We start from the raw sequence: 15,468 nt of genomic DNA on the forward strand, positions 1-15,468 counted from the left end.
GTCTTTTTCCCCCCTTGGAGCCACTGCTCTTCTGATTCTTTTAGAATAATAATACTAAGAACAAATTTTATAAGCACTAATTAAGTGCCAGGCACTGTGCTAAGCCCTACACATGTGCTCAGCACTTCATGATTTCATTTAATTCTCACCACTCAAGAGGAGGCTATTACTATTACCTGAATTTTACAGATGAGAAAACTGAGGAACAGAGAGCCACCTCCAATCTTTAGTGCACATTGATGCAAACACATTAGAAGATGCTTCTGCTAGTAGGTGGATCCAACCCTCAGCATGCTACACAGCTTGATGAGCAGAATATTGGCTGATTTCAGCTTTTGCTGCCCCCGACAAAGGGGAGACTTGGAGCCTGGAGGCCCTGGGGTTAAATTGCTTGTTCAGTTTCATAGTCGAGTAAATGCTAGAATTGGGAATTGAACCCAAGTTTGTCTTCCCCTGGCCTGAATACTTGCACAATCTTCCATTCGTTACCAGGTCCTAATTTGATTTATATAAGACAGAGGTGGGCAATTTTTTTCTGTAAAGGGTCGGATAGTAATTATTTTAGGCTTTAGGGGCTATACAGTTACACTACTCAACTCTGCCATTGTAACCCAAAGGCGGCCATAGACATATAAACAAACGGGCATGGCTGTGTTCAACATACCATATACACTAGAATTTGAATTTCATGTATTGATAATACATTTTTCTTTAAATTGTTTTCAGCTATGTAACAATGTAAAAAAATTGTTTTAGCTTGCCAGGCATCTTATGAAACAGATGAGCTGATTTGGCCTTTCGGCCATAGTTTGCTAGTTCCTGTTATGGAATATTTCAAAAGAATCTAGTAAATGAAATCATCACCTATTTTATGACTATTTTTTCTTCCCCTAGCTCTAAATTCATGGAAGCAAAATTGTGGAGGTTTAGTTCCCCATTTCTGTGTCTGTTTTATTCTAATGTGGTTGCTGTGATTAATTATTTTCTAGATAGATTGCAACAGGCTATTCACACACTTTTGAAATTTTTGAGTGATTCCTCTTTTCCCATAGTTGTTTTGCAAGTACAGTAGTGACTCTGATTTGTTTTCATACGTCTGTTATTCTGTTAGCTAGAATTTCAGTTCTATTTGGCGGAGTGAAGTTTTTCGTTGTACATTATAACTTCCTTTTAATGAAGAAAAGGAAATTAGATGCAGATGAAGTTCAAAGACTGAATGTGTCCAGGATGACTAGAAAATATATTCCTTTTACCCTAAAATCAAGGTCAAGGTTCTGGTGTGTCCCCAACTTAACCCTTAAAAGAGTTTTGGCTTCAAAGCCTTGGCCAACATCTGGGTACTAAATCTCCAACTGGACTCCTCAGCTAACTGTCTTTGTAGACATCTGAAAATGCTACTTGTTCAGAACTATAGCTAGGAAGAATTGATCCAACAAATGGCCGATTGGAAGGTCATCTAACAAATGGATATTAACCCAACAATTGGCCAATTCTCTCTGTTATAAAGAGGATTACTGCTTTCCAGAAATTTGTGTTTCATTATTTTCTTCAGCTGCTTCAGGTACTACCAAGCCCTCTCAAATTCTATTTTTCAGACAAAGTTGTCTTTTCTTGTTCTTGCAATGAGCCACTCATTCAACCTCCTCTCCCTTCCTGGGCTTTCTTATACTTTCTCAGGAGGTCCTTTCAGAACCCCAGACCAGGCTAGTTCCTGCTTTGCCCTGTTTCTGTTTTACTCTCCTTCCATACTTCTCACATTTATGATTGTGTGTTCAAGGGTTGTCCCACCAACTAACCTGTGGGCTTCATGAAGACTTGTGCAACATTATAGCTTTGGCAGCTTTTTAACTGCCTAGTGTTTAAAGAGCAGCACACCTAAACAGAGGTGAGAGGCTTTTAGTTTCCACCTATGATACATAACTCTGCGTAACCAGATCTAGTTTCATCTGACTCTGCAGTTTGCAGCATAGTATCTGCTCATAGGACTGAAATCTGTGTGTTTGACCTTTTCTTAATTTGTTTATAAAGTTATGTGAGCAATGAAATTATTTCCCTTTCATGGCTGAAGTCTTTCATGCTCTGATAACGGCTCTGGCAAATCAAAACAAAGGAACTGGGAAAGCCTAGATTTGTATGCAGTGAACTGAGCTAATGTCTGGGACCGGGGCATCCAGGGCTGTGTTTATGGCAAGTTCGGGTTGCATTAAATTCTCTGCTTACTGTGACCTGTTTTCCATCATGCTTCTCTTAAATGTGATAAAGATTAAGTCTGTAGGTCTTCAGAAAGTGTGTATTTTCATAGACAGTTTTCTTGTAGACTAATTTTCAGAATCAGTTGAGATAATAATATTATTATACTAAATGTATGTTTGCATCTGGATGTGCATAATGTTTTGCCAGTGTTCCTAACTGGGGCATTTTTGAAAGAAAATCCAAGAAATTTGACTGCCTATCATGGCCAGCCCATCTACTTTATATTCTGTCAGTATGATTTTCCGAATTTCCTGCTCATGACACATTTGTAAAAAGAAAAAACTAACCACTAAACTTTTAGCATATTCACACCCTCCAGTTTCACGTCCTTATTTCTGAACATAGGATTTGAATTCTAAGAAAAGGGAAAAACAAATGTTCATACAACCCTTTTGGAAGTGGTGTGCACAGCCACATGGTGAGCATTTCCATGGATGTCATGGCTCGATCCTCATGTGGGAAAGGTCTGGTGGGGAAGGCTGCATTCATTCCATACATGAACGGTCACAGGTCGGGGTTATCTTATGTAAGACCTCATATTTGAAGGTGGAATCATGAATTTATACATTTGACAACACTTCTCCCATAGGATATCATAGTTTTCTATGTATTTCTTTGACATTCTTTTCCCATTATATTCTTGTTTGTCTAGATTTCAGAGCTTAGTATAATCAAGCCTATGGAGAATTGTTTGATTTGTTCGTGAACGTTTAGAATTCTGTGTAGAAAGTTGCACTTAGAGTGTTTTCATAAGTATCCTGATGTGTGCTCTGAATTACTTTCTTTGGTTTTGAGGACAGAGAACTTAGATATTTGCCAGGAAATTTCCTATAAAGTATTTATCTCCTCTCTCTCTCTCTCTGACACACACACACACACACACGCACACACACACACATGCGCGCGCGCACACACACACAGAACTTTCTGTGTGCAAGACACTGATTTAGACGTTTAGGTTACATCAGTGATCACATGTTGAGCTTACACTTTCATTCTACCAAACTGTACATCAAGAAGTTGCAAGATGACTGCATGTCTTCTCATTTCTTAAATTTTAAATTAATTTTTTATGGTAAATATGTGGTAACATCTTGAAGTGCCTTAAGAATGGTCTAATAGTAAACATTAGAGCTTCATGAAGATTGTATGTGTATGTGTGTGAAGTTTCTGTAGTTATTTTTGTTGTCTTCTGAAAAATAAATTAAATGACATACTCAAGGATTCTAGGTGATATTTTGGTGGTGTCTGTTTTGGTTCATTTGCAACCTAACATTAGTTACATAAATAGCTTGTATGGTTATTCCCTCTTGCATCCAGATGCAAAATTAGAAATCAAAGGATAGCTTTAATTGTTCATGTATACTTGATTCTTAATCTTTTCCTAAAAAAATTTCTGAAATTAATACATGTTTTATGGTCTATGCTGCTTTGAGAATTATTTTTAAAGTTATTTTTTTAATGGATTTACTAAAACTGAAGTGCTGTTAGTAATCAACATCTTTGAAAATTGATCTGTTTGGAGATAGTTTCCAAGTCAATATATGGTAATCGCTTTTTCTTTTTTTTCCATTGTGATACTAACAAATGATATAGGGAAAACTGTGACACACAGTTCAAAATTTTTGTGATTAGCTATACCAAGTATATTTTGCTAGCACTCCCTAAAGTAATACTTTTGAAAAGTACCTTCTCTTCTCTTTTCAGTTATTTACAAATAACTGTTTACATAAAAATCATTCTCTCTTTATGCATAGGTTATTATGTATTACAATTCAAATTCCATTATAAAATGTTCTAATTAAATGCTACCACCATTGTTGCTTCAACATTTGAAAGTCTCTTAGCTTTGATCAATCCTAACATTTCCCAAAATGGATTCTAGGAAATCCGAGTTCTATAGGATATTGATAATGTTATGAGAAAAAAAAATTGACCTGTGTTGATATAAGTTGGACTGTTCTTTTTTACTACAGAGCCATTCAGGGCTTTAAAAATATGCTAATGTGTGCAGTGCTTTTTTAAGAGAGATAGCCTGGTTATAGCTTTGCCACAAAGAGTTTATGCTTTGGGAACAACTGACTTTCTTATTTTGTAGATTAGAAAATGGAGTCCCTGAGAAATTAAACAGCTTGCTTAAAATTAGACCTCCAGACTAATATTTTTAAGACAATGCTATTCTAAGATGGAAACTGATAGGTTCTTCCCACTCAGCCTTTCTCTGTGTCAGCTCTTGGGCTAAATGTGGCTGTTGCCTTGACTTCTGGGCTTGTACTACTTATTTGTTTTGAATGATAGGAAATGTATCCCTGAAAAGCTGCCTTATAAAGGCCCAAATTTCCACCCAAACAGTGTATTGATTTATTTACAGTTTTTTTTTCTTCCTTGAAATCTTCCCCTCCCCCCCAAAAAAAAAACCAAACATGATTACTGGGGATGCTGGAGAGCAGTGGTTTGGAAGAGACAGCTCGTTCTCTTGGAAACTTTATCTCTGCACTAAAAATTCAGCAAACACTCTTCTTTGTTTTTGTGGCTTTTTCAGTCTTATTTATTTGGAGTTCATTCTCTGAGTAAATAGTTTTAAGTGCCAGACATGGAGTATACATTATTAAGTAGGTTGGGCATAGGTGCTGCCTTCCTAGAGCTCACAGTGAATATAGAAAAGACAAATTAAATAAAAAATTGTAGTTCATCATAAATAAATAAGCAAATAAATCAGTAAATATATTGTGATAAATGCTAAGATTAAAGTACAGAGAACTATGCCTTGTACAGTAAGGAGGGGCATTTTCTAGCCAGAAGGTACAAGGAAGTCTTCCTGAGGAAGTGGCTTAAGCTAAGCTTTATAGGATGTGGAGGTATCTGGTAGAAGAAGGGGGTCAGAGGCAGAGCCCAGAGCAGGGGTGTTAGACCTGGAGGAGATCGTCATTAGAAAGTGAAAAAGCACCAGTGTGGTTCTTGTGTGGGTAGTGCTTGAGCTGCCCTGAGACGTCTTCTGATATATGAACGCATGAGGTTGCATTCTTTTCTGATGCATACAAGAACGATTGTTGTTGGTTTGCCACCTGATTGGTGATTTTTGATAATCATCTTGTCTTACCATTTAAATATATAAAGTAAATAATTTTCCATTATCAAAAAGTCTGGGAAAATTCTGCATAAATTCTGCCTAGAGGTAATCATGCTTGTAACCAGAATAATCCTTTCCCAGAGACAAAAGGTAGGGACCGTACAGACCATTCGCACAAACCCGAATTGTGAGTTTTCCTATTTTTTTTAAGGCATAATTTCAAACAGTTTGGAAGATGTTTATACTAATTACTGCCTATCTTAATATACATGAAATATAAGATAAGGAAATTTAATACAAATAGATTATAATATACTTAATATATTATAGAAATGTAATAAAGTAAAATATAATATAAATAGGGTATAAGGTAATTTATAGAATTTAAAGGAATATGAGAGATATCTGGTTTAAGATTATGATGTTTTCTGTAACTTTTTCTGATGTTTCCTTAAAAAATATGTGTTTGGGATTTGACCCTAAACTTTGCTGACATCCTTGTTTTTGTTTTGTGCTTCCTCTAGTCTAGTGGGATTGCAGCCATCATTGCTATTTTGGTGTTACTGCTACTCTTGGGCATCGGTTTGATGTGGTGGTTTTGGCCCCTTTGCTGCAAAGTGGTGAGTGAGAATTTGAAATCATACTCTTTTTTTTTTTTTAACCATCAAGGTGTAAAGTAAGGCTGAAATATGAATCAGTATTCAACAACAGCAAAGTTTCAATTAGTAAATTGAATTTTAATAGTTTTTGTCATTATAATAAATTGTATTCATGCATGCCAATAAATGTTTATTATAAAACTTCATCAAAAAAAGACTTCAAAGTCAGATTTGGGGGAAGAAGGGGAAAAGAAGGTAGGACAGGTTGTAGGAATAAAGGGTTTTCCATGCAAGTACAAAAGAATTTCAAGAAAATTGAATGATATGTTCTGCTGGATTCATTGAGAGAGGTTGATAATCTGTCAGTTTGTTTGGTTTTTTTTCAGTGCTTATTGAATGTTTCATTACTTCTTTGAAAGATCTACTATTTCAGGACCTTCTCTGTTTGCCTCTTAGAAAAACATTTTAGAAATAAGTCATGTGCAAATGTTAGGGTATCTGTTAAACAGTCACTTTTGAAGTTACGGCAGCTGATTTCAGGTTGTGTCATCTTTCATGTTTGAGTCAAACCGCTGAAAGAATATGGGTAATAAGCTTTCTAGCGCTACTGTAACAAATTGCCACACATTTGGTAGCTTAAAGCAACACAAATTTATTATCTAAGTTATGTAATCACAGATCCAACATGGGTCTCACTGAGCTAAACTGGGTTAAAAGGTATCCGCAGTGATACATTCCTCTCTTAATGCTCTAGAACAGAATCTGTTCCCTTGCGTTTTCCAGCCTCTAGAAGCCACCTCCATTCCTTGCCTTGTGAGCCCCTTCCTCCACCTTTAGAGCCAGCCACGTTGCATCTTAGTCACCATTTTTCTGTAGTCACATGTTCCTCTGACTCTGAGCCCAGCTGGGAAAGGACCTCCAGTGTTAAGGAACCATGTGATTAGGTTTGACCCACCTGGATAATCCAGGATGATCTCCTATCTCAAGGTCCTCAACCTTAATCACATCTGCAAAGTCTCTTTGGCCCTGGAAGGCAATTTATTCACAATTCCAGGGAATTAGGATGGAGACATCTTTATAGAGCCATTATTTTTCTTGCCACAGGGCAGAACATTGAGTAAAAAACATCAGCACATTTCAAGCAATACAACTTGGATTGTTTAGGCTTCGTAGAAAAGGTTATTCTGAAGAAGCACTCCTTCAAAGCATGCTACTACCTATTTTGATAATATTCCTTTCCTTATCAGCACTTTATACAGAACTTTATATTCTGTAGGTCAGAGTAGTGTTTTACATAATATTACTAGACTGCCTTTTTCTCCCTCCCCACTGCTGACTGATTTCCACTTCCTTGCAACTTCAGGCAGTGCTTTGTATTACTCCTGCGTTTATTATTCATTGTACTTCAGTCTGCTTTCATGAGACAACTTTACAATCCTTTATCTCAGAGCAGTTGGCCCATGGAGGAGGCACAGAATTAACTTAGACAACAGTAGAGACAAGAAACATCCTGTTTCTTTGCTGAACTAATCAGTTTCCTGCTATAGCAATTTATGCTCAAACGGTTTCCTGTAGTAATCTTGATTGTCTTAGATATGGTGATTTTAGGCTAGCTAGCACTCTTGAGTCTCAAATTAAAAAGCAAAAAGGTGCCTTAATGTGATGTGTGCTCCTTGTTTTTCTAATTTAAACTTCACAATGGTGGATTTTCTTATTTCATTACTTTGCAATTTCATATAATATTGACCAGAGGGCTCAGAAGTGTCAAAGTGGTATTTTATTTTATATTATTATTATTTTTTTTTTGCGGTATGCGGTCCTCTCACTGCTGTGGCCTCTCCCGTTGTGGAGCACAGGCTCCGGACGCGCAGGCTCAGCGGCCATGGCTCACAGGCCCAGCCGCTCCGCGGCATGTGGGATCTTCCCGGACCGGGGCACGAACCCGTGTCCCCTGCATCGGCAGGTGGACTCTCAACCACTGTGCCATCAGGGAAGCCCCAAAGTGGTATTTTAAAAGGACGCTTGTGAAGACTGAAATGGGCTTCTTTGGGAGGTTGCTAGATGTACTCAAATGAAGTCTCCACCATCAAATGGGGTATTATAGAGAGGATTCAATCATCAGGTGGTGAGAATAGATCCATTCCATCCCTGGGTCTCTGCAGACTGGGAATCATGCAGTATATTTCTTTATGCAAGGCACAGAGGGACACCATTAAGGCATGTTTTTACAATGTCAGGAGGGCTTCCTATTCTCAGAAGCATCATGAATGCTTACTAATTTCTGCAACTTACTTAATAGAGAGAAACATCTTTATTTTACATTTAGAAATACAGACTGTAGAGCAGCTAGCCCTGAGTATGAGCTTGCATTTAGACCTAGGAATAAATGAATCAGAGCATAAAACTTAAACTAGGTTTAAACTAGGTTTAAAAGCAGGGAGAGAGAGAGATTGGTTCAAGATAGTGGCGTAGAAGGACATGCGCTCACTCCCTCTTGCGAGACCACTGGGATCAGTGGTGAACAGTCATTAACAGGAAGATACTGGAACTCACCAAAAAAGATACCCCACATCCAAAGACAAAGGAGAAGCCACAATGAGACAGTAGGAGAGGCACAATCACAATAAAATCAAATCCTATAACCGCTGGGTGGGTGACTGACAAACTGGAGAACACTTATACCACAGAAGTCCACCCACTGGAGTGAAGGTTCTGAGCCTCATGTCAGGCTTCCCAACCTGGGGGTCAGTCAATGGGAGGAGGAGTTCCTAGGGAATCAGACTTTGAAGGCTAGCAAGATTTGATTGCAGGACTTCGACAGGACTGGGGGAAACAGAGACTGTACTCTTAGAGGGCACACTCAAAGTAGTGTGTGCATCAGGACCCAGGGGGAGGAGCAGTGACCCCATAGGAGACTGAACCAGACCTACCTACTAGTATTGGAGGGCTCCTGCAGAGACGGGGATGGCTGTGTCTCACAACGGGTACAAGGACACTGGCAACAGAAGTTCTGAGAAATAATTCTTGGTGTGAGCCCTCCCAGAGTCCACCATTAGCCCCACCAAAAGGCCTGTAGGCTCCACTGCTGGCTCAACTAAGGCCAAACAACCAACGGGGAGGGAACTCAGCCCCACCCATCAGCAGACAAGTGGATTGAAGTTTTACTGAGCTCTGCCCACCAGAACAACACCCAGCTCTACCCACCACCAGACCTTCCCATCAGGAAGCTTGCACAAGCCTCTTGGATAGCCTCATCCACCAGAGGGCACACAGCAGAAGCAAGAACTACAATCCTGCAGCCTGTGGAATGAAAACCACATTCACAGAAAGAGACACAAGATGAAAAGGCAGAGGACTATGTACCAGATGAAGGAACAAGATAAAACCCCAGAAAAACAACTAAATGAAGTGGAGATAGGCAACCTTCCAGAAAAAGAATTCAGAATAATGATAGTGAAGATGATCCAGGACCTCGGAAAAAGAATGGAGGCAAAGATGGAGAAGCTGCAAGAAATGTTTAACAAAGACCTAGAATAATTAAAGAACAAACAAACAGAAATGAATAATACAATAACTGAAATGAAAAATACACTAGAAGGAATCAATAGCAGAATAACTGAGGCAGAAAAACGGGTAAGTGACCTGGAAGACAGAAGGGTGGAATTCACTGCTGTGGAACAGAATGAAGAAAAAATAATGAAAAGAAATGAAGACAGCCTAAGATACTTCTGGGACAACATTAAACACACCAACATTCACATTACAGGGATCCCAGAAGGAAAAGAGAGAAAGAAAGCACCCGAGAACATATTTGAATAGATTATAGTCGAAAACTTCCCTAACATGGGAAAGGAAATAGCCACCCAAGTCCAGGAAGCGCAGAGAATCCCAGGCAGGATAAACCCAAGGAGAAACACGCTGAGACACATAGTAATCAAGTTGACAAAAATTAAAGACAAAGAAAAATTATTAAAAGCAACAAGGGAAAAACAACAAATAACATACAAGGGAACTCCCATAAGGTTAACAGCTGATTTCTCAGCAGAAACTCTACAAGCCAGAAGGGAGTGGCATGATATATTTAAAGTGATGAAAGGGAAGAACTTACAACCAAGATTGCTCTACCCAGCAAGGATCTCATTCAGATTCAAAGGGGAAATCAAAAGCTTTAAAGACAAGCAAAAGTTAAGAGAATTCAGCACCACCAAACCAGCTCTACAACAAATGCTAAAGGAACATCTCTAAGTGGGAAACACAAGAGAAGAAAAGGACCTACAAAAACAAACCCAAAACAATTAAGAAAATGTTGAAAGGAACATACATATCAATAATTTCCTTAAAAGTGAATGGATTAAATGTTCCAACCAAAAGACATAGGCTCACTGAATGGAAACAAGAACAAGACCCATATATATGCTGTCTACTAGAGAGCAACTTCAGACCTAGGGGCACATACAGTCTGAAAGTGAGGGGATGGAAAAAGCTATTCCATGTGAATAGAAATCCAAAGAAAGCTGGAGTAGCAATTCTCATATCAGAAAGAATAGACTAAAAAAAAGTAAGTTACAAGAGACAAGGAAGGTTAATACATAATGATCAATGGATCAATCCAAGAAGAAGATATAACAATTATAAATCTATATGCACCCAACATAGGAGCACCTCAATACATAAGGCAAATGCTAACACATATAAAAGAGGAAATTGACAGTAACACAGTAATAGTGGGGGACTTTATCACTTCACTTACACTGATGGACAGATCATACAGATTGAAAATTAATACGGAAACACAAGCTTTAAATGACACAATAGAACAGATAGATTTAATTGATATTTGTAGGACATTCCATCTGAAAACAGCAAATTACACTTTCTTCTCAAGTGCTCATGGAACATTCTCCAGGATAGATCAAATCTTCAGTCACAAATATAGCCTTGGTAAATTTAAGAAAATTAAAATCATATCAAGCATCTTTTCTGACCACAATGCTATGAGATGAGAAATCAATTACAGGAAACACAAACACACGGAGGCGAAACAATACATTACTAAATAACCAAGAGATCACCAAAGAAATCAAAGAGGAAATCAAAAAATACCTAGAAACAAATGACAACAAAAACACAATGATCCAAAACCTATGGGATGCAGCAAAAGCAGTTCTATGAGGGAAGTTTATAGCAATACAATCCTACCTCAAGAAATAAGAAACATCTCAAAAAAAAATAACCTTCCACCAAAAGGAACTAGAGAAAGAAGAACAAACGAAACCCAAAGTTAGTAGAAGGAAAGAAATCATAAAGATCAGAGAAGAAATAAATGAAATAGAAACAAAGAAAACAATAGAAAAGATCAATAAATCTAAAAGCTGGTTCTTTGAGAAATTAAACAAAATTTATAAACCTTTAGCTGGACTCATCAAGAAAAAGAGGGAGAGGACGCGAATCAATAAAATTAGAAATGAAAAAGGAGAAGTTACAACAGACACCGCAGAGATACAAATCATCCTAAGAGACTACTACAAGCAACTCTATGCCAATAAAATGGACAACCTGGAAGAAATGGACAAATTCTTAGAAAGGTGTAACCTTCCAAGACTGAACCAGGAAGAAATAGAAAATATGAACAGACCAATCAAAAGTTATGAAATTGAAACTGTGATTAAAAATCTTCCAACAAACAGAAGTCCAGGGCCAGATGGCTTCACAGGTGAATTCTATCAAACATTTACAGAAGAGATAATACCCATCCTTCTCAAACTCTTCCAAAAAATTGCAGAGGAAGGAACACTCCCAAACTCATTCTACAAGGCCACCATCACCCTGATAGCAAAACCAGACAAAGACACTACAAAAAAAGAAAATTACAGAACAATATCACTGATGAATATAGATGCAAAAATTCTCAACAAACTACTAGCAAACAGAATCCAACAGCACACTAAAAGGGTCATACACCATGATCAAGTGGGATTTATCCTAGGGATGCAAGGATTCTTCAATATACACGAATCAATCAATGTGATATACCATATTAACAAATTGAAGAATGAAAAACATATGATCGTCTCAATAGATGCAGAAAAAGCTTTTGACAAAATTCAACACCGATTTATGATAAAAACTCTCCAGAAAGTGGGCATAGAGGGAACCTAGCTCAACATAATAAAGGCCATATACGACAAACCCAGAGCAAACTTCATCCTCAATGGTTTGAGAGCATTGCCTCTAAGATTACTGAAAGTGTTTCCTCTAAGATCAGGACGAAGATAAGGATGTCCACTCTCACCACTATTATTCAACATAGTTTTGGAAGTCCTGGTGATGGCAATCAGAGAAGAAAAAGAAATAAAAGGAATACAAATTGGAAAAGAAGTAAAACTGTCACTGTTTGCAGATGACATGATACTATACATAGATAATCCTAAAGATGCCACCAGAAAGCTACTAGAGCTAATCAGTGAATTTGGTAAAGTTGCAGGAGACAAAATTAATGCACAGAAATCTCTTGAATTCCTATACATTAACAATGAAAGATTAGAAAGAGAAATTAAGGAAACAATCCCAGTCACCACTGCAACAAAAAGAATAAAATACCTAGGAATAAACCTACCTAGGAAGACAAAAGACCTGTATGCAGAAAACTATAAGACACTGATGAAAGAAATTGAAGATGATACCAACAGATGGAGAGATATACCATGTTCTTGGATTGGAAGAATCAATATTGTGAAAATGACTATACTACCCAAAGCAATCTACAGATTCAATGCAATCCCTATCAAATTACCAATAGCATTTTTTTACAGAACTAGAACAAAAATCTTAAAATTTTTATGGAGACACAAAAGACCCCAAATAGCCAAGCAGTCTTGTGGGAAAAAAATGGAGCTGGTGGAATCTGACGCCCTGACTTCAGAATATATTACAAAGATACAGTAATCAAGACAGTATGGTACTGGCACAAAAACAGAAATATAGATCAATGGAACAGGATAGAAAGCCCAGAGATAAACCCATGCACCTATGGTCAGCTAATCTATGACAGAGGAGGCAAGGATATACATTGGAGAAAAGACAGTCTCTTCAATAAGTTGTGCTGGGAAAACTGGAACGCCTCATGTAAAAGAATGAAATTAAAACACTCCTTATCACTGTACACAAAAATAAACTCAAAATGGATTAAAGACGTAAATGTAAGACCAGACACTATAAAACTCTTAGAGGAAAACACAGGAAGAGCACTATTTGACATAAATCACAGCAAGATCTTTTTTGACCCACCTCCTAGAGTAATGGAAATAAAATCAAAAATAAACAAGTGGGGCCTAATGAAACTTAAAATCTTCGGCACAGCAAAGTAAACTATAACCAGGACGAAAAGACAACCCTCAGAAGGGGAGGAAATATTTGCAAATGACTCAATTTACAAAGGATTAATCTCTAAAATATACAAACAGCTCATATAGCTCAATATTAAAAAAACCAAACAAACCAATAAAAAAATGGGTAGAAGACCTAAATAGACATTTCTCCAAAGAATACATACAGATGGCCAAGAGGCACATGAAAAGCTGCTGAACATCACTAATTATTAGAGAAGTGAAAATCAAAACTACAATGAGGTATCACCTCACACCAGTTAGAATTGTCATCATCAGAAAGTCTACAAACAACAAATGCTGGAGAGGGTGTGGAGAAAAGGGAACCCTCTTGCACTGTTGGTGGGAATGTAAATTGATACACCATTATGGAGAATAGTATGGAGGTTCCTTAAAAAACTAAAAACAGAATTACTGTATGACCCAGCAATCCCACTACTGGCCATATACCCAGAGAAAACCATAATTCAAAAAGACACATGTACCCCAATGTTCATTGCAGCACTATTTACAATGTTCATTGCAGCACTATTTTCATACAAATTTTAAAGGCTACACTCCATTTAAAGTTATTACAAAATAATGGCTATAATCCTTGTGTTGTATAATACATCCTTGTAGCCTATCTTACACCCAGTAGTTTGTACCTGCCTCTCCCCAGCCCCTATATTGCTCCTCTCCCCTCCCCACTGCCATATCTAAGGTGCACTATCTGTAACGGGCTTTGCATTTCAATTGCTGATGGAACTCAGATGGATAAGACTTTATCCCCACCAGGACCAGACCTCAGCAACACATACAGGAAGCAAAGCTTCTTTCAGGGGATTACAGTGATCAAATCTTTCCAGTGGCTTCTCCTCATCCCTAGGGTGAGTTCAAACTTCCTCAAAGACATAGGAGGCCCTCCTTAATGGCATTCATGCCTGGATCCTAAACCATCTTTCACCACTCCCTTTCCCTGGCTCACTTGGCCTCACCTAGGACTTCCCAAAGCATGCCCAAATAACTTGTAATTCCACACACACTTCATGGGAAAAGTCCCTCATCAACTGCCAACATCTTATTCATTATTTAAAACTCAGTTTGGAGTCAGTAGCTCCATCCGGTTTCCCTGAAACAATCCCTCAACTCTGGCAAATCCCTCCTCCTTTGTGTTCTTTACACATGTTGCTATTGGGGTGCCCGTAACCCTCCATTCACACTTTGCCCACTCTTCTGTGTTTCATATTAAAATGTGAGTTTCCATATCATATGATAGTCATTTCTGGACCCCAGTTCCAAGCCAGTATTGGCACATACTAGATTGCAAAGGGCTGAATGCAGAATTTACCTCTACCTTCTCCTTGCTTTTTTTTTTTTGAATTTTATTTTAATTATTCTTTTATACAGCAGGTTCTTATTAGTTATGTATTTTATAAATATTAGTGTATATATGTCAGTCTCAATCTCCCAATTCCTCACACCACCACCACCGCACCTCTCCCCACCTTTCCACCCCTGGTGTCCATACGTTTGTTCTCTACATCTGTGTCTCTATTTCTGCTTGCAAACTGGTTCATCTGTACTATTGTTCTAGATTCCACACATATGCATTAATATACAATATTTGTTTTCCTCTTTCTGACTTACTTCACTCTGTATGACAGTCTCTACAAACAACCCAGTTTTGTTCCTTTTTATGCCTGAGTAATATTCCATTGTATATATGTACGACATCTTCTTCCTATCCATTTATCTGTCTATGGACATCCAGATTGCTTCCGTGACCTGACTATTGTAAATAGTGCTGCAATGAACATTGGGGTGCATGTGTCTTTTTGAATTATGGTTTTCTCTGGGTATATGCCCAATAGTGGGATTGCTGGGTCATAGGGTAATTCTATTTTTAGTTTTCTAAGGAACCTCCATACTGTTCTCCATAGCGGCTGTATCAATTTACATTCCCACCAGCAGTGCAAGAGGGTTCCCTTTTCTCCACACCCTCTCCAGCATTTGTTGTTGTAGATTTTTTTTTTCATATCGGCCTATTCAGATCACCTACTTCTTCCTGTGTGAGTTTTGGCACATTGCATCTGTCAAAGAATTGATCCATTTAATCTGTTATCAAATTTGTAGGCATAAAATTGTTTATAATATTCTTTTATTATAATGTTAATATCTG

The 15,468-nt window shown here is 37.8% G+C and overlaps 1 protein-coding gene across 1 annotated transcript in view; it reads left to right on the forward strand.

Annotated features, from left to right (window-relative positions):
• ANTXR2 (ANTXR cell adhesion molecule 2) overlaps nucleotides 1-15,468 on the forward strand; it is a 162,464-nt gene that overhangs the window by 67,641 nt on the left and 79,355 nt on the right. Inside the window, exon 12 of the mRNA XM_060147961.1 lies at nucleotides 5,848-5,943. Within this exon, the coding sequence (XP_060003944.1) occupies nucleotides 5,848-5,943 (96 nt within the window). The remainder of the gene's footprint in view (nucleotides 1-5,847; nucleotides 5,944-15,468) is intronic.

Source organism: Lagenorhynchus albirostris, chromosome 4, assembly GCF_949774975.1.
Source record: "Lagenorhynchus albirostris chromosome 4, mLagAlb1.1, whole genome shotgun sequence".
NCBI lineage: Eukaryota > Metazoa > Chordata > Mammalia > Artiodactyla > Delphinidae > Lagenorhynchus > Lagenorhynchus albirostris.